This window comes from Pimephales promelas, chromosome 6, assembly GCF_988280905.1.
Source record: "Pimephales promelas chromosome 6, fPimPro1.hap1.1, whole genome shotgun sequence".
Classification (NCBI taxonomy): domain Eukaryota; kingdom Metazoa; phylum Chordata; class Actinopteri; order Cypriniformes; family Leuciscidae; genus Pimephales; species Pimephales promelas.
Genome location: NC_142774.1, coordinates 42402046 through 42421018, shown reverse-complemented (window position 1 = coordinate 42421018; position 18973 = coordinate 42402046). Strand labels below are relative to the sequence as shown.

Below are 18973 nucleotides of genomic sequence, written 5' to 3'. Positions count from 1 at the left end.
TCACTGTTTGAGCATCGAACAAAATGATTCATATGATCAAGAGTCACTGATCACAAACACCGACCACGATTCATTTGATTTTACTAGTGAGTAGTGATGGCCGGTTCGTGAACGAATCGTTCTTTTGAACCGGTTCTTTTTAGTGAACCGGTCGAACCAGTACACTAAATCGGACTGAATCGTTCGAAACAGTTCGCGTCTTGCGTCAGCGCTAAACCACAAGTTACTAAGGTTACTCACTTTCAGACATGCCTGACAGTCCCTCCGAATCGAAATAAACCAATATCCATTAGTACATTTTATTCAGTAACTCAAAAACTTCACTGAACGGAGACATGTTGGTGCTGAGAGAAGTGACGAGCACGAGCAGCTGATACTGCGCATGCGTGTACTACCGAACATACAGGTACAGCGGTCGGATAACCAGCACAGAACCGAGAACTGTTTCTTTCGGACACGTTCGACATACTGAGAACTGATGAGTTGATGAGCTGAGCATGCGTGCATTTTTTTCTGAGGGACGAAATGTACGTTTCCATGTCTTTAGTTGAACATCAGTAAGTGTAACAAAATAAAACATTTTGGAAACATGTTTATCACATTACGGCTATCACTGTATTATTTTAACGATTGGAAATAATGATTGGATTCTAAAACTGTCAAACTACTAAACATTTATTATTAAATAATATTTTCAGGAACAGCTAGCTCATTTAATTTCTAAGTAACAATATAAATCATTGATGTAAACTCTTGCCAAGGTTTGGTGCACTGCTTAGTGAATGTTTATAACATAACGAATTAATTCGTTATGTTTAACACATTATAAACCTACACTGTATAGGCTACAGAAGGCTATTGGAGACAGACATGCATCGATTTTTTAGTTTTGTCGACTGTGGTTTCAGCTCAGCACACAGCAATGCTATGGTTCTCGAGTCGAGAACTGGTTGTTGCAGTTCTTGAATCACTAGTACAGAACCAAGAACTGTTTCTTTCGGACACGTTCGATACGGAGAACCGATGAGCTGGAGATACTGCGCATGCGTGATAGCACCGTCTCTGAACAGAACTTTCTTTCGGCTGATCCTGTGCTGATATACGAGCACGCAGTAGTACGGGTGAACCCAGGACTTAAATGAGAGGGCGAATCGGCGAAATGTAAGTTTATTTAATAACAAATAAAATGATGAAGACCATTTATGCATTTTATATATTTAAAACATGTAAAACATCCGCGTTAGCACATCGCTATGCTGCAGCAGGGTTCGTTTTCAAAATGTAAATGTAAGAAACTTATCCAAGATGATTATGACAATATTATTTAACTGAAGTTGTGATTAAAAATGCCCTTTAATTTGAAGTATTTTTATCCGCCGGGATGATAGAATTGACGTCATTACGTGATGACGTAAAAGAACTGGTGAACCGGTTTTTTGAACCGGTTCATTAAAACGAACTGTCCGAAAGAACCGGTTCGCGGAAAAGAACCGGACTTCCCATCACTACTAGTGAGCTCCACAACAAATTGTCACATGATCTACACAGTCATGTGACCACAACACGTGCTTACAGCAAAAACATGAATTATGAAAGCTGTGATGAAAGCATCGCGATTCTCTTGCTGCACCCTGATCAACCTCTTATTCATATCTCACAAAAACTACTCAATGATAAAGCATAAAGACATTATAGAACATCATGTGATGTGATATATGATATAGACTACAAATACATTTTCCCTTTAGTCTTGACTTGAAAAAATAAAATAAAATAGAAAAGAGGATTATTTGTATTATTACCAAAAATGTTATATTACCGGTACAAAAAATGCATGATACTAAATACATGTAATCAATGTTGTCATAAGGATTTCAGATATTATTATATAAACAAGCTTATTATAAGCAAAGGGCTTTTTTAAATGACTGCATTCTACAGTTTTAAAAGGTGTTATTAAGTTTTAAAAATACGCTCATAAAAACTCCCTCTCATTGATAATTCAGTCTATAATGTATTCCAGCAGCTGATTGGCCAGCAGTGTTTAATTGGCACAGGTGATTATCAATGAATGCCAATTGAGCTCCAGTATAAAAGACAATCTCTCAGATGTGTGTTAAACAGCTTTACTGTGTGTTTCTCGTGTGTGTTGAACAGGTAAGCAGTAAGCTTATGGTCTGCTAGTGTTTATTGTTAAATAAGATTTTATTTAAGAAAACTTCATTTATTTGTGACATGACCAGAGAAAATCTGTGTGATTCTTCAGGTACTCGACTTTGATTTAGATCTGCATTGTTCAGATGAATCAGTCACTTTGTGTATTGTTAAATTCAACTTCTAATGACTCTGTCATTAACTTAAGCTTTACTACTTTGCAACTTGATTACTTGTAAGTCCAGTTATAAAAGATTCGATTCTCTGATGCGAGTTAAACAGCTTTACTGCTTGTTCCTTGTTTGAATGGGTAAATTTGTGATCCTTTTTAATCAGAATTTACTTGTCAAACACTAATGGTTAAACTCACTGCAAAACTTGTAAAGATCTACTTCTTCAGATCCTTGATTAGTGATTTAGATCCGCGTTGTTCAGATGAATCGATCACTTCACTGGTACTTTGCTTGTCATTGAACTTCTAATCGGCTTTACTCTTTTTGCCTACTTGTAACTCTTCCGGTACTCGTAGAGCTCCGATTAACCGATGGTTTGTGTCTTCTAGATCTGCTCATCATGTCTGGCCGCGGTAAGAAGAAGCTCGCAAGCGCAGCGAAACCCAAGACGTCCATGACGCGCTCCTCCCGCGCGGGGCTCCAGTTCCCGGTGGGCCGCATCGCGCGTCTCCTGCGGAAGGGGAACTACGCGTCGCGCATCGGCTCCGGCGCGGCGGTGTATCTGGCCGCGGTCCTCGAGTACATGTGCGCGGAGGTGCTGGAGCTCGCGGGCAACGCGAGCCGCGACAACAAGAAGCGCCGCATCGCGCCGCGTCACATCCTGCTAGCGGTGCGCAACGACGAGGAGCTGAACACGCTACTGGGCGGAGTCACGATCTCTGAGGGAGGAGTTCTGCCCAACATCCAGGCCCAACTACTGCCCAAGAAGACCAAAGCGGCCCAGGACCCGGACACCGGCGAACAGGCCCAGTCCCAGTCCCAGGAGTTCTGACTGAATGTAGCCTACTTTAGTGTTTTTAGCTCTTTAATCTCAAATTCTCAATGGTATTAATAAAATATTTTTCTACAATATCTGGCTTTTTTATATATTATGGATGGCTATAATATGCACTCATCTAATAATTAGACTTCTAAAGGTTGGGATTTTAGAGATCTGTAATTTGGGTTTAACTGCACTGACTCCGAGACCCAGAACTGAACGACACGTCTGTAGAGTTGCTTACGGATGAAATTGAATTTGGTTCCTATTGAGCACTAATAAACTAAATTGGTTCAATGATTAACTGAATACTGGCATTAGTGTCTTTTCTGCTGTGAAAAGGCTCTAAAGTGTCAACAAGATAAATATTCATGTCACTAAGTTTAAGAAATAAAGCAGCTCAACAGAAGTAGTTTAATAATTGAGCTTTGCAACGTTTGTTTAAAAGTTATTTTAATTGAAGCTACACGATTGGGTTCTGGAGAGCGGCGTTACTATGCAGTTCGAGTCTCATATTTGAAGTTTGCAACATTGAACTGAATATTTTCCGTAGCCTAATTGAAAAACTTTGCAACACTAATGAACTGAATTGAATTTGTTTTATAATTGATAAAACTGCAATATTGACATTATTGAACAATTGAATTTGTTTCATAATTGACGAACTTTGCAACAGACGCTAATAAACGCACCTGAACTATTAAGTTATGACTGTCTTGCTGCGATCGGATTAAACCATTCGCCTCCTATTAATATTTTAAAATCTCACTAAAACTACACAATGTTGAATAATATAAAGACATTATGAAAAATACAAATAAATTTGTCTTGACTTGAAAACAAATAGATTTTTCACTATCATACTCTATAATACCAATTTCAAGATTTTAGTTAATCAATATTGTTATAAAGCATTTGAAATGTTAGCAATACAAAGCTTATTATAAGCTTTTTTTAAAATGACTGCATTCTACAATTTATTTAACTTAAAGTTTACAATGTGTTGAAATGTGAAAAACTCCCTCTCATTGATAATTCAGTCTATAATGTATTCCAGCAGCTGATTGCCCAGCAGTGTTTAATTGGCACAGGTGATTATCAATGAATGCCAATTAAGTTCCAGTATAAAAGACAATCTCTCAGATGTGTGTTAAACAGCTTTACTGTGTGTTTCTCGTGTGTGTTGAACAGGTAAGCGGTAAGCTTATGGTCTGCTAGTGTTTATTGTTAAATCAGATTTTATTTAAGAAAACTTCATTTATTTGTGACATGACCAGAGAAAATCTGTGTGATTCTTCAGGTACTCGACTTTGATTTAGATCTGCATTGTTCAGATGAATCAGTCACTTTGTGTATTGTTAAATTCAACTTCTAATGACTCTGTCATTAACTTAAGCTTTACTACTTTGCAACTTGAGTACTTGTAAGTCCAGTTATAAAAGATTCGATTCTCTGATGCGAGTTAAACAGCTTTACTGCTTGTTCCTTGTTTGAATGGGTAACTGTGTGATACTTTTTAATCAGAATTTACTTGTCAAACACTAATGGTTAAATTCACTGCAAAACTCTTTTGCCTACTTGTAACTCTTCCGGTACTCGTAGAACTCCGATTAACCGATGGTTTGTGTCTTCTAGATCTGCTCATCATGTCTGGCCGCGGTAAGAAGAAGCTCGCAAGCGCAGCGAAACCCAAGACGTCTGTGATGTGTTGAACTCTGCAAAAGTTATTTAAACTGAATCGTTTCATCATTGAATGGCTGTCTTTAAACTTGGATAAAAAGCATCATTTCAGAAATTCAGTTCAATGTGGAGAACTGTTTCTAAAGTGAATTATGAACAAAATTCAGATTCTGCTGCAAAGCAATATTGTCATCATTCAGATCAATTCAGTGTTCATTGACTTGTAAAGTTCTATTAAATGTTTGTGCAGCTGCTTTATTCCTGAAGTAAAATTGTTCACAACTAAAATTTGCAACACTAATTCAGATTCAATAGACAATTCAAGACAATAGTTTGAAGTGCAGAATTGATTCTGTAGATACTGTGAATCTGTGTCGAGTCCGTGTGTGCGAGCGCTGAAACTCAAGGCCTCGAGGAGATCAAAACGGGCTGTGGTTTCCAGGCCCTTTCATGCTCGCGGCCACAGGCCTGAATCACGGACCTCATGAACCTTCAAAAGAACACGTGTGTGTGTGTGTGTGCTGAACTTCTGCTGAACTCGCCTCTGATCCAGATTTCAGTGCTGTCTGCTCTGCTTTACACCTGTACTGGTCATTTGCTTATGATGTTCTTCATTTGCATACAAACATCCCGGAATCAGCAGATCAAGAGGTTTTAAAATAAGAGAAACAAGGCGAGTTTTGCTCGACTCAACTTTATTTCACAACAGCCTCAGACGACGAGTGATTGACAGCCGGGGTTGCCACAGCGACAGCTCACCTCATGATCCGGGTCACTGCCCGGCGTGTACGAGTAGTTCCAGGTCAGCTCAGTTCCAGCTTTAACTGACCTGAGAAATAACACACAAACACCGTCACCATAACCCTAACGCCGCCACTGTCCGAACACTGAATCTGATGGAGTTATTTTCCTGTTTATCGCTGTGAACACACTGCAGAAATGAAGACTCGACTGATGATGATGGTCACCTGTTAGTGAAGAAGGCGATGAGCGGGAACTGCGGGTGGTGTGTGTCCACGAAGACGTTCTGGATGAAGAGGTTGGGCTCACAGCTGTGCTGCAGGTGAACAACTCGCATTACCGTCAATCATTCAACCTGACGCATCATTACACACTTCTCACACGACATCCAGGGGGTGGAGTCGGATCCAGATCCAATGGGTGGAGATGGGTAGGATTAGGGGTGGGGTTATGGTTCAGGGGGCGGAGATGGGTAGGTTTAGGTTTATGTAAGGTGGGAGGAGTTAGTTGTGGATCCAACTCCTCCCCCTGGATTTCGTGTTCTGCAGTGAGGACCATCTCACTTCTCAAGCTGCTTCAGCCAGAATATAAAGTCAGAATTACAAGTCAAAACTATGACAGTAGAAATTATGACTAAAATTAAATTCAGAATTGACCAAAAAAATCAATTATGACAAAAAATTTTAAATGATGACATACTAAGAAATGATTACTATTAATTAATTCAAATTAATTAACTAAGTACAAATTAAATTATCACATAAAAAAGCAATTATGACAAGTAAAAATTATGAGTAAATTGAATTATGACTAAAAGTCAACATGACAAAAAGTTCAAATTATGACTAAATCAAATAAAATGAATTATGACAGTCAAATTGACGACAAATGGTAAAAGTTATCGCGTAAAGAAATCATGTCATAAAATGTCAAATAAATGACTAAATTATGACAATAAAAAAAGAATATTATGACAAATTAAAAATTATTTAATTTAATAAAATAATTTAATTATAAAAAATGAAAGTGAATTTCAACTTTTATCTCATAATTTGGATTTTTGAATGTCATAGAGAAAAACGTACGTTGATGAATCGGGCCACGTTTCCCTCTTTGGAGGCGTCCAGGTAATAGGCTTTGTCCTGATGCTTGTGTGACGGCATCTCAGCGCTGTCGGCGTGTCCGTTCGATTCGGGGAGCGTTAGTCTGGGCTTCTTCCTCGAGACCTCATGCTCTACACACACACACACACACACACACACACACACACACACACACACGCGTCCAGAGGCGGTTCTGAATGCAGTGCATGTGTTGAATGGGCCTGTACTGTACCTGTCTCACTGCCGTCCAGCGACGACACGGCCCGCTCCTGCTGTAACAGGGAAACATTCACAGGCCAGTTCAGTGCACTGAAGACACACACATTGAGACAGATCGATCACACCGTTACCATTTTACCATGTACCTAAACGAGGAAATCTGAGACAATGTCAGTGATGATGGAGTGCCGCAAGGTTCGGTGTTAAACCCGCTGCTATACTCAATATGCTGCCGCTTGGTAATATTATAAGAAAACATCCTAATTTCCATTGTTATGCCGATGATGCTCAGTTATACATTTCACATTTTAATTTTTAATCTCGGGATGTGATGGCAGCTCCAGTTTGTGTGTGTTTTATAAGTAACTTGGATCCAGCCTATTATGAAGACTTCTAAATGTCATAATCATTTGTTAAACAAGTATTCATTACTTTAATGATCTCTTTCTGCATTCAAATATTCAACTTTCAGACAGATCACAGTAAATTGTAATATTATAATAATTGTAATACTGACCGGGAGCTGCTCGGCGGGTCTCTGGATCACCGGCACATGCAGCGGCGGAGAGCAGTCGAGCGTCTCCTTCGGTCCCGAGGGGAGAGTCCACTCCTCCACCACCTCCACCTCATCATCAGACACGGGCGGCTCTCGGCTGAGGTCCGGCGGCTCCTCGGCGCTCGACTCCAGCTGGAGGACCACACCTGGACAACACACACCGCATCAACACACATTATGAGAATAACACGCGGTATACCGGTATTGCAAAAATACCGGTATATAATAAATTTCAAACGGTACAATATCATCATTTTGTTAAATTCGGAATTTGATGAGCTGCTGTTCCGAAGTTCTCCACTAGGCGGCAGTGCGCTACCGAAACTGACGCGAGTCACGCGAAAACGGCAAACGAAGGGAAACGGAAATGAAGCTCATTCGGATTTCTACACGCCCGAAATTAATAAATAGAGAGAGCAGTATGAGTGAAATAAGGCATTACTTTGCCTGCTAAAGTAATGAGAATAGTATAGAAACAGACCTCAATGCAAACTTTGCTTTCAATAATGTGTTGCCATGGAAGGAAACGCATCAAATCTGCCGAAGCGCTCGTCAGTTGCTCATCCTGACTAGTTCAAGAGATCGACTGGTGAGTTCATCATTCAACTGATTTAATTTAGACTTTTATTGAACACTGAACAGCGCACATACATAAGAGCTTATCAATTAAATATGATACGGTAAACACGAAAGTTCAAATCTTGCATGACACGCTAGAACCAATTCAGTTTACGGCCTAACAATATACTATAGCATTGATTAATCTATATCAATCAGTAATAAAATGACCTAAAAATGTAATAAACTCATATATGTTTAGCATGATAACATTACTTTAATCCATTATATGCATAATATGAACCCAAACACAAATAGTAACCAAACCAAGATGAATAAACGCAATAATTGTTGATAATTCCCTTTTGATGCATGCCGGCTAATGGTTTACGTCATTTCATTATTCTATTATGTTAATCTATTATTATAAAAAATTAACCTATTTTGAATATAAATTGAATATTATCAGTTGTATTTTCCCCAAGTCAAAATTTTACCTACACATAATTTGTTTATTTTTTAAATTTTGATACGGTTTTTTTTTTTTTTGGATACTTTTCTTTGCACATATGGTAGTTGAGAGTTTCAAGCAGTGTTTAATAAAATTGTTTCAATTCACTTAAATTTAGATTCTTTTTTTCCGACTGTGGTATCGATTTAGTATCGAGATCGAGGTATTAGGTTCTGGTATCGTACCGAAGCCAAAATTGTGGTATCGAGCCATCCCTATAACACACTGATGCTTACTAGCACTGATATACAGGACTCAACATTTGAAGTGGATCAAAAAGTCCATCAAAGTTGTCCTAAGACGAGAACGGGTATTGTATAAAATTCATGTATAACTTTGATGAAAGGTTTTGATCCACTTCAAATGTTGACTACTGAACTACAAACGTTTTTATTGAGATTTTAGTTACAATTTTAGGTGAGCATACTTGACATATTTGTTTTAGTCTTATTAATGTCTGTTTATTGTTTATAGTGGTTTAAATAAATCAACTAATTATTTAGTTTTCATTTTTAGTTTTAGTATTTTAGTACTTCAACTTTAAGCTACAAAATTGTACGTTTTTTTGTTTATGTACTAAATCTGAAATAAAATCTACATCTTTTTAAATATCTAATAAAAATGTCAAAAACAAACAAAAAAATCACTTAAACTTTAAATAAGATTAAAATGAAACCAATGAATATATTATTTTTTTAAATAATATGAATAAAACCTATAACAGTTTTTCAATGACATTAACAGTGGTGTGGAGAGTCACTGGTATCTCTTATCTAGTTAGGACACGGTGTAAGACATCTTTCATGTGTTCGAAAATGAGTCTTTTTTTTAAATTTCAAATGTTTTAAAATGTTTATTTTTTTCTAAGTAAATGTATTGTTAGAGTAAGAGTAACTTGTGTGTGTGTGTTTGTACCTGCATAGATGCAGATGAAGGTGCCCTGGTCGAGGTCGTCCCGGCAGCGTACGGCCCAGCCCCGGTCCAGTGTCCTGAACACCTGCAGCCGCACACGCAGACCCTTCTGGACCACACGGTTCTGGCACCGGTTCTTCAGGCAGCTGCACCACGGGCCGCACTCAAACAACCTGAAGATCACAGCCAGCACTCACAACCCATACACAACCCATCTAAACCCAACCTGACCCACCTAAACCCAAGCCAACCCAACCCATCTAAACTCAACCCAACCCAACACATACATAACTCAACCTGACCTACCTAAACCCAAACCAACCCAACCCATCTAAACCCAAACCAACTCAACCCAACTCAACACAACACATACATAACTCAACCTGACCCACCTAAACCCAAACCAGCCCAACCTGACCTACCTAAACCAACCCAACCCACCTAAACCCAACCTGACCCACCTAAACCCAAACCAACCCAACCCATCTAAACCCAAACCAACCCAACCCATCTAAACCCAACTCAACTCAACCTGACCTACCTAAACCCAAACCAACCCAACCCATCTAAACCCAAACCAACTCAACCCAACTCAACCCAACCCAACACAACACATACATAACTCAACCTGACCCACCTAAACCCAAACCAGCCCAACCTGACCTACCTAAACCAACCCAACCTGACCCATCTAAACCCAACCCAGACCAACCCAACCTGACCCATCTAAACCCAACTCAACCCAACCTGACCCACCTAAACCCAAACCAACCCAACCCACCTAAACCCAAACCAACCCCACACAACTCAACTCAACCCAACCCAACACATACATAACTCAACCTGACCCACCTAAACCCAAACCAACCCAACACAACTCAGCTACCCAACACATACACAACACAACCCATCTAAACCCAACCTGACCTAAACCCAAACCAACACAACTCAACTCAGCTTAACCAAACTCTACTGAACTCGACCCAACCTAACACGACTCAACTTCGTCTGCTCCGGCCCAACCCAGCCCACCCCCCGGACTCACCCTGCCCGCGCAGGCTGGCTCAGTCTCTGGTGTGTGTAAGCTTGAGCGCCCCCGCTGGCCGTCAGCCGAACACAAGCGCAGGTCAGAGCGTTTGTGCAGCCGTCAGAGCAGTCGCAGCACGCTGAGAAGAACGGCTCCGCGCTGAGGAAGCATCCGTGCGGCCAGCGTTCCTTACGGTAGCGAAACTCCTTCACCCACGTCCCGTCCACCTCGTTAAACAGAGGCACGGGAACCGGCTCGATCCCGCGGCTGAGGTCGCGCTCGAACAGGAGCCCCGGAGACGCGGGAGCTCGCGCCTGACGTTCGGGAACGATCTGCGCATTGAAGCAGAAGTTGCTCGGCTGCAACACGCCCTGAGTGTCGGACTCGCACAGGAACTGAAGCACTTCCTCAATCGAGCGCAGGCTCCGCCCACACGGCGCCTTATAAAGCACGTCCGCGTCCTCACACTCGTCCTCGGCCTGGACCCGCGCGCAGTGGCGCTGGAACTGGCACAGCATGGGCACCCGCAGCGGGTTGTGTCCCAGGAAGCGGTCGGCGTGAGCGGGGAGCGCCGGAACACACGCCGGGCTGCAGTCGTGAGGATGGTACACCAGCGGCGCCGGAGACCGGGCCTCTTCAGAACACAAGCTCAGAGGAGACAGGAGCAGCGGGAGATCCGGACCGGTCCGGCTGGCGGAGGACAGCTGACTGTGGTCCGAGCCCGACTCCGCGTCTCTGGAGAGTCTGAGTGAGAGCGCGAGATCATCCGTGAGAACAGAACACTCACACACATGTTTTATTCAGTGATGGAAACAAGCGTACACACACACTCCAGTACTCTAGAGCCCGAGACCACAGATCCAGTGTTGGGGAAACATGCTTATAACGGTAATGACTAACTGCGGCACTTACTTACTCTTTATGGAAAGGCATGCGCTACATTACATTAGTGTTACATTTTCTCACCGGGGCTTGTTTGTTTTTTAATAACAACGAGTTACATGTCATGCATTTCCCCAACACTGTATAAATCTCACAGTAGATGATGATGATGACGACGAACCGTGAGCCGTCCTTTAGCAGAGCGTCCTCCGTCTCGTTCCTCGAGCTCTCCGGAGAACACTGAGACTCTGATACGGTCACCGTCAGGATATCTGAAACACAGCAGACACACACTCTCGTGACACACGCAGTATTGATCATCAGGACTGATCAGGATCGGGACAAACCTTCATCAATCAGAACCTCTTGGATGGCTTCGGGCCGGAGGACGATCACCTTCGACTCTAGAATGATCTTCATGGCCTGAACGTACTCTGAAACAAGAGTGTGAGTGAGTGTGTGCGTGAGAGTGTGTGTGTGTGTGTGTGTGTGTGTGTGTGAGAGAGTACCTCTGTCTGTTGCGGTGTTGTGTCTAATCGCCTCTCGTAAAAGAGAAAGAACCTCGATCAGATCATCAAACACCTCATCAACATCTACTTCCTCCCAGAAGCTCTTCGCTCGCTCTGAAACACACGATCATCTTCTGATCAATAACAGATCAATAACTGATGATCATCGAGGGAACGGTCTCTCAATCTCAGGGCTAATAACATTATAGAACGTTCGACTCGGAGTAATCTGCTCTTTAATGATGTTATGAAAGCAATTAGCACAAAAAGTATACATCGTTCTTGGAACGTTTTGGTTGGATTTTCGTCTGAAATGTTGCTGTTTCAGATCGTTCAGAGAACATTTAAAAGTTACATTCCCGTAATGTTTGAAGAATGATCCCCTTAACGTTCACATAACCAATAAAAACAACGTGTGTGTGTGTGTGTGTGTTTTCAGAACATTTAAAAACTGGATGTTCTGAAAACACTCAGAAATAACGTTTTAATAAATGAATGTGAACGCAACCGGTTCGTAGATCGTGTTTTTGTCCTCTTACCGGTTTCACAGTCCATCATCATCATCATCTCTGAGCCTCGGGTGAGCTGAGAACACATCGAGACACAAACAAACATTCATTAACAGATCTGACAACAACCATCCATGTCTACAACTCAACTCTGATCTATTATCTCACGGAAAAGCTGAATATAGTGACCGAACATTATGTGCCAAAGACAATAAACATCACGGAAATGCTAAAAACAGCTTGTGTAAAGTGAGTGAAAATGTCCGATTTCTTACTTAAACGACTTTATTAAAGTGAATGAAAGAACGCGCCATCACTAAAGAATCCATAGGAAGAATCATCCACGTGATTTGATTTGTTCTTTCGAACCGAAGCTCTAGTGAATCACAGAGAGAAGCTTCAACAACACGACATAATAGATGCAAACTCTATAACCTCACCGGACACACAGATTGAACTAAAGGCTTTTCTTTATAGCTGCGGGTTTCTTTGACTCTTTTATTTGAATGATGATGACACACATTTGTTGTTGAATCAGTTCATAGAAGAAACACACTGTCCGAACGAACCGGTTCGCTAAATGAATTGGTCTTCCCAATGTTTTGGTTTCAGTAAGAGTCACAATCAATCGATCAACGATATTATTAGTTACTTTTTCTCCTCATATTTTCGAAACAGTCATAGTAATTACACCATAATTGGGTGGTTTTGCTGATACAGTGTCGTTTGTGTAAAGTTATAACGCGTTAAGTGAGTTTTCCACCCATCAGTGATTTAGTGTTCGTTTATGTATGTCTGTGTTTGACATGATGTGGGAAATTAGTTGCTGATGGTTTATTGTACTATATTGACACTGTAAACAGATCTACGTTAACAAGCATAAAATGCACATTTGTATGACATCACGTGACGTAGTTGTGTATGTTATATATCGTGCGGTGTACTTCCGGTGAGGTTTTGTAACAATGATTGTGCGGTTATGCAATTTTACACATTTCTACAGAAAGATTGTGTGTGTTTGTGTGTGTGTTCACTTCACTGCAGAGCGGATCTCATAATTTACAGTAAGATCAGTTCATTCATATTTATCATGATAAGTGTAAGTGTGTGTGTGTGTCTGTAAAGATGTAAAGATGAACGATTCATAACTTAAACTCTACACTAGTGTTTTAATTTATATAAAACATTTTCCATGAGTTTGTATGATGGTATATATATAAAAATGTTGTTGTTTTATGTATTGTTTTATAATATGTTTAGTATTATATATATATATATATATATATATATATATATATATATATATATATATATATGAAGAGTTCAGATGCAAAAGCCTCTAAATGCCATTTGAAATTTTCTTCTAGAATGATCATTTTTATCAAGCTTGTATATTTAAGTTCAGTGATTTCACTTAAATGGCGATGATAATTACCTATTAATTGTTATTTAAGTGAAATTACTGAACTTAAATATACAAGTTTGAAAAACACATCATTTAAGAAGAAAATTTCAAATGGCATTTAGAGGCTTTTGCATCTGAACTCTTCATATATACTGTATATATATATATATATATATATATATATATGTGTAGAGAGAGAGAGAGAATTTTAGTTATATATAATTTTACCCCAATATTTTTATTAAAATAATATTCATAAACATGGCAAATAGAGAAATGTACAGTATTGGGTGGTGTGTGTGTGTGTGTGTGTATTAATATGTGTGTGTGTGTGTCCATCAGGTGTGCATGGCTCAGGTACGACGCTCCGTCGCGGAGGCGCTGTGGGGAGTGTGTGCTGCTGACGCGATGTCGATGCCGGTCCACTGGTTCTACAACACCGCAGACATCAGAACACACTTCAGCGGCTGGATCACGGGCTTCAACGCGCCGCGCAACACACACCCGTCCAGCATCCTCCGCCTGTCCAACACCGGTGTGTAACACTCCCGTTCCCGCTCACCTGTGCACTGTAGCGTGTGTGTGACCCCGTGTGTGTGTGTGTGTGTGCAGCTGGCAGCGGTCGCACTAACGGCTCGTCTGGAGATCCTGTGGTGGGGAACGTGATTCTGCATGATAAGCTGAAGTTCTGGATGGATCCGAGTGGATCGGTGCACTACCATCAAGGTAACAGTCACTGACCCTGCTAGTCTTGAGCCGTCCAATCCAGCGGCTTCAAACGAGTCTGGGGAAAGATTTACAGGAAGATATGTGAAAATATATATATATATACACTTATAATCAAAAGTATTCAACCCCCACTGCAAATTGGGTTTATTGTCAAAATGTACAGACTTTCAACTGTTTGCAATGAACAATCAGACACGACACAGCTAACACGACACAGCTAACACTACACAGCTAACACGACGCCGCTAACACGACACAGCTAACGTGACACTGCTAACACGACGCCGCTAACACGACACAGCTAACGCGACACCGCTAACACGACGCTGCTAACACGACACCGCTAACACGACGCCGCTAACAGTTCACAGCTAACACGACACCGCTAACACGACATTGCTAACACGACACAGAAATGACTTCCACATTCTAAAATGACTTCAACGCCCTCACGACAGCTCCGGTCTGCAGATCAGGTGTTGTCTCACTAATCAAGGGCTTCATTAGTTGCAGCAGGTGTGCTAGAGCTCGAACAGCTGTATTTCTGAATCCACGTGCTTATAATGTTAACGTTTCACCGCCGCTGCAGTCGTCCGGCCCGAGAGAAGTGTTTAGTCCGGCTTCTCCCCCGTATAATCCTGATCCTAACGCTAATAACCACACCTCAGACGCGTAAACTAGCGCTAGCTCATCAGCGGTGTGATTCCGTCTCTCCTGCAGGACTCCTCGCGGGTCAGAACACCCTGAACGCTCTGTGCGCTCTGAGAGCCGCCCGTGTTCTGTCCGCCGGCTCGTTCCCCAGCGCCGCCGATCCCGCCGCGCGAGCCGCCGTTCTGTCGGATTACGTGGAGTTCCTGACGAGTCCCGGCTCTCACGACGACACGTACGCGGAGTCCTTCCACCGGAGCTTCTTCAGCGACTGGCGGGAGCAGCGGCCCACGGCGCCCCGAGAGGTGAGCACCTGACGCCCGCCGCCGCGCCCGTTACAATGTTGCGTTTTAGAAAAGCAATGCGTTACTTCTGCGCTCGGCAGGTTCTGGAGTTCGCGGAGCGGCGGTCGAGGCGGATGTTGAACTCGTCCCGCAGTGACGGACAGCTGAACGCCATCGGCTGTCTTCCCACCGCCATTCCCTTCGTGCTGATGTCTGCCACAGCCAATGAGGAGCAAGCGGTGAGTCATGTGACACCTTTCTTTCTCTCCATTCTGTCTCTGATGGAGTTTTGGTTTCTTTAGTCTCCGCTGTTCCTGAATGTGTGTGTGTGTGTGTGTGTGTGTGCAGGTGTGTGCGGCGGTGGAGTTGGTGAAGCTCACTCATCCTCACGCGCAGCTGGAGCCGCTGGTGTCTCTGTACGCTCGTGCGCTTCACGCGACGCTGAACGGAGCCTGTCTGCGGCGGACGGCGGAGGCCGCGCTCAGATCGCCCGCGCTCGACGCCTGGGCCGCGAGTCAGCGCTTCATCCAGCGGGCCGAGAGGTCGGGGAACTGCGGTGTTACAGCGACGGGTCACCCAAACAGGAGAATTAGCCCATGATCTACTCGCCGAAGCTAGTTATCTTACTTAATAAAGTTTTAAATATGGATATTTCCTTACACAAACGCCTGTATTAACCCCTCGGGGCCTGTGGAGCACTTTGGACTTCAAAACAGAAACGGCAATTCTATAATAATATGTTACATAATAATATACATAATAATATAACTCTTCGTATTCGTCTGAAGAAGAATGTCATGGCCTATTTTAAATTTTTGGGTGAACTATCCCTTTAAGATATGATGGTCTTGGATGTCTGTGATTGGCTCTGATGTGTGTGTGTGTGTGTGTGTGTGTGTCCGGCAGGTTTCCAGCATCATCAGACGAGCGTCTGAAGGTCCATCAGAGCGCCGTGGAGTCTCTCGGACTCGCCTGCTACACACAAGGTCAGGAAAACCCATCGCCAGTCCGTCTCCTCCATCTATACAGCGACACACACACACACACACACACACTCACACACACACTCACAGTGTTTGAGCTCGAGAACACACACTCTGAAACAGGACCCAAGTGCAAAAACGTGATCATCTCCGTGTAAACTTCAGAAACACTGATCAACATGCGCATCACGTGTTTAATCTATAGATGTGTGTGTTTGGATATATATGTGCGCAGGTGTGTGTGTGTGGATATATATGTGCGCAGGTGTGTGTGTGTGTGGATATATATGTGCGCAGGTGTGTGTGTGTCTTTCTTTACAAAGTGACCTCAACAAATTACTCGCTGACCTTAATTTCATAACACAGAATTATTAATCGCTTTCTCGTATACATGCGAACCGGAACTATTCTGGCAGTATAATAGAGATTATTTACTTGTGTGCAACAATCCACCAGAACTTCCCATGATGCTCCTCTGATTGAGTGTGTGTGTGTGTGTGTGTGTCGCAGGAGCTCTGACGAGCCTCTTCTATCTGGCGTACTGCTTTCATGATGACGTGACGGAGGGAATCCTGACCAACACCAACTGTGGAGGTGCGTTTCTCCATCTCTAATCTGCTGGTGTGTGTGTGTGTGTGTGAGACGCTCTGTGTGTGTCCGCAGGCGAGAACTGTAACCGCGGCGCAGCGTTAGGAGCTCTCCTCGGCGCGCGGGCGGCGTATCTCGGCTCAGCCGTTCCTCAGACGTGGAAGAAGGAGTTACGGGACGCTCCGGAGCAGATCTGTGCTGTCCTGCGGGACCTGGAGACCTGACAACACACACACACACACACACACACACACACACAGGAAGTGCTGCCCACAGATGAGGTTTCCAGCTCGACTTCCCCTCATCTGCGCTTCATGACCTACTTACACACTTCTCACATCAGAGCTGCATCTGTTATAAAGACGGATTCAATAATAATCAGATTATAGAATTATTATAGAATATATCGCTCAAAACTCTCTCTATTTCTTTTCTAAAGCTGATTTAAACCCGTATACGGCAGTGGAAGTGCGGAGCGGGAAACACTCATTTGTGGAAATATTATTATAAATGTGTTGAAGATGTGGGTTACACTTCAGTTTAGGGTTCGGTTCTCGTCATTAATGGTTGTGTATTATAAATCACATGACTAGGATTAGGACATCAGCTGTTTATTAGTTCGTATAAAGCAGATATTAATGCCTTATTCTGCATGATCATATTCTACAAGCTAAACCGCACTCATTAATGAGCAGACCCTAAACTAAAGTGTGACCAATCTTAGTGTATGAAACATAATACAATGAAACATGCAAATTATGAAACATATGCAAAAACAAGAGAATCAGCCAAATATGAATAACTCAGTGTCAGCTTTATGCGTTCTGTGTGCGTAGTGAAATAAAGGCTAGTTTTCTTTTCATCCCCAAATAATTCTGTCAGAAAAACACTCAGAGTTTTTTTACTCTTTTATAGATACTCATGAAGCATTAAATTAATTTATTTTATTTAAAATTGAAGGGTTTGTTGAAGCGAAACTATTATGTTTTCTTGCGACTCTAATGTAGCATTCGCTTGTGATGGTGATTATTAAACGCTCTGCTATGAATGATATTCAGATTATGAGAAGCTGAACATGCGTTTGTGTGTTTGAGTTTTTTTAAATTGTAGCACTTTGGGATTTTGCTTAAATATAAAGTGTGTTACAAATAAAATCTATTATTTTGATTTGTTGAGATTGTGCTTATATTTTTGATCAGGTTAAAGCTGACAGCAGTGATGTCTCTATAGAGTGGATCTCTGTGTTACCGCACACACACACACACACACACACACACACACACACACACTCTGTGGCCTCAGAGACGAGACTTCAGTACCTCGTCTCACGCAGAGACCTGATCTAAACTAGAGTTTAAACTCGAGACGGAAACCACAGCGCTTCTTATATAGTGTTAGCTAAATGAAAGTCAGAGGAGCTGTGAAGATATGCTGAAATATGCCATATATGAATCATTATGCAAATGATAAACACTGTCTGAATGTTCAACAACTCATTTAAGTCAAAGGAAACTGTACTGAAAGGGACGAAAATTATCATAATTAAGCTTCTCTCCCTCATGTTTCCTAAACCTGTATGACTCTGTCTTCTGTGGAACACAAAACAACTTTGGACCCCATTGACTTCCACTGTGAAATATATATATATATATATATATGAAGAGTTCAGATGCAAAAGCCTCTTTCAAGTGCCATTTGAAATTTTCTTCTAAAATGGTAATTTTTATACAAGCTTGATTTATATGTACACATGTATAAATATATAAGTAGTACATATATGTTCATGTAGGCTACATAAAATATACGAAAACTGCCAATTTTATATATTTTACGGAATTAATACGGAATACTGTACAACACTTCGAAACAGCGACAGTGCTTTTGTTCGTCTGAGCATCACAGGTAAAGCTGTGTGTGTGTGTGTGTGTGTTTGTGTGTGTGTGTGTGTGTGTGTTTTACTGTAGATGTTGTTGCTGTCTGTG

The 18973-nt window shown here is 41.9% G+C and overlaps 3 protein-coding genes and 1 long non-coding RNA gene across 4 annotated transcripts; 3 read left to right on the top strand and 1 right to left on the bottom strand.

The window, feature by feature from the left end:
- The first annotated feature begins 2095 nt into the window (after positions 1 to 2095).
- On the top strand, positions 2096 to 3237 carry h2af1al (H2A histone family member 1a like). Its single transcript, XM_039695213.2, has 2 exons — positions 2096 to 2157; positions 2717 to 3237. The coding sequence occupies exon 2, from the start codon at positions 2728 to 2730 to the stop codon at positions 3157 to 3159; it is 432 nt and encodes a 143-aa protein (XP_039551147.2). The 5' UTR covers positions 2096 to 2157; positions 2717 to 2727; the 3' UTR covers positions 3160 to 3237.
- An 872-nt stretch (positions 3238 to 4109) lies between these two features.
- On the top strand, positions 4110 to 5115 carry LOC148978788 (uncharacterized). Its single transcript, XR_016168966.1, has 2 exons — positions 4110 to 4338; positions 4783 to 5115. It is a non-coding gene; the product is annotated as an uncharacterized LOC148978788 (long non-coding RNA).
- A 390-nt stretch (positions 5116 to 5505) lies between these two features.
- setdb2 (SET domain bifurcated histone lysine methyltransferase 2) lies at positions 5506 to 12761 on the bottom strand. Its single transcript, XM_089132608.1, has 12 exons — positions 12630 to 12761; positions 12385 to 12430; positions 11846 to 11959; positions 11684 to 11770; positions 11518 to 11608; positions 10473 to 11198; positions 9431 to 9600; positions 7408 to 7592; positions 6904 to 6943; positions 6654 to 6802; positions 5796 to 5884; positions 5506 to 5656 (listed from the first exon to the last, which is right to left on the bottom strand). Exons 2-12 carry the CDS (start codon positions 12410 to 12412, stop codon positions 5539 to 5541), a joined length of 1797 nt encoding a protein of 598 aa, XP_088988734.1. The 5' UTR covers positions 12413 to 12430; positions 12630 to 12761; the 3' UTR covers positions 5506 to 5538.
- A 208-nt stretch (positions 12762 to 12969) lies between these two features.
- LOC120459000 (uncharacterized) lies at positions 12970 to 18158 on the top strand. Its single transcript, XM_039646875.2, has 9 exons — positions 12970 to 13418; positions 14102 to 14294; positions 14372 to 14485; positions 15209 to 15441; positions 15522 to 15659; positions 15769 to 15962; positions 16327 to 16406; positions 16914 to 16997; positions 17067 to 18158. The coding sequence occupies exons 2-9, from the start codon at positions 14108 to 14110 to the stop codon at positions 17213 to 17215; spliced, it is 1179 nt and encodes a 392-aa protein (XP_039502809.2). The 5' UTR covers positions 12970 to 13418; positions 14102 to 14107; the 3' UTR covers positions 17216 to 18158.
- The last annotated feature ends 815 nt before the right edge of the window (positions 18159 to 18973 follow it).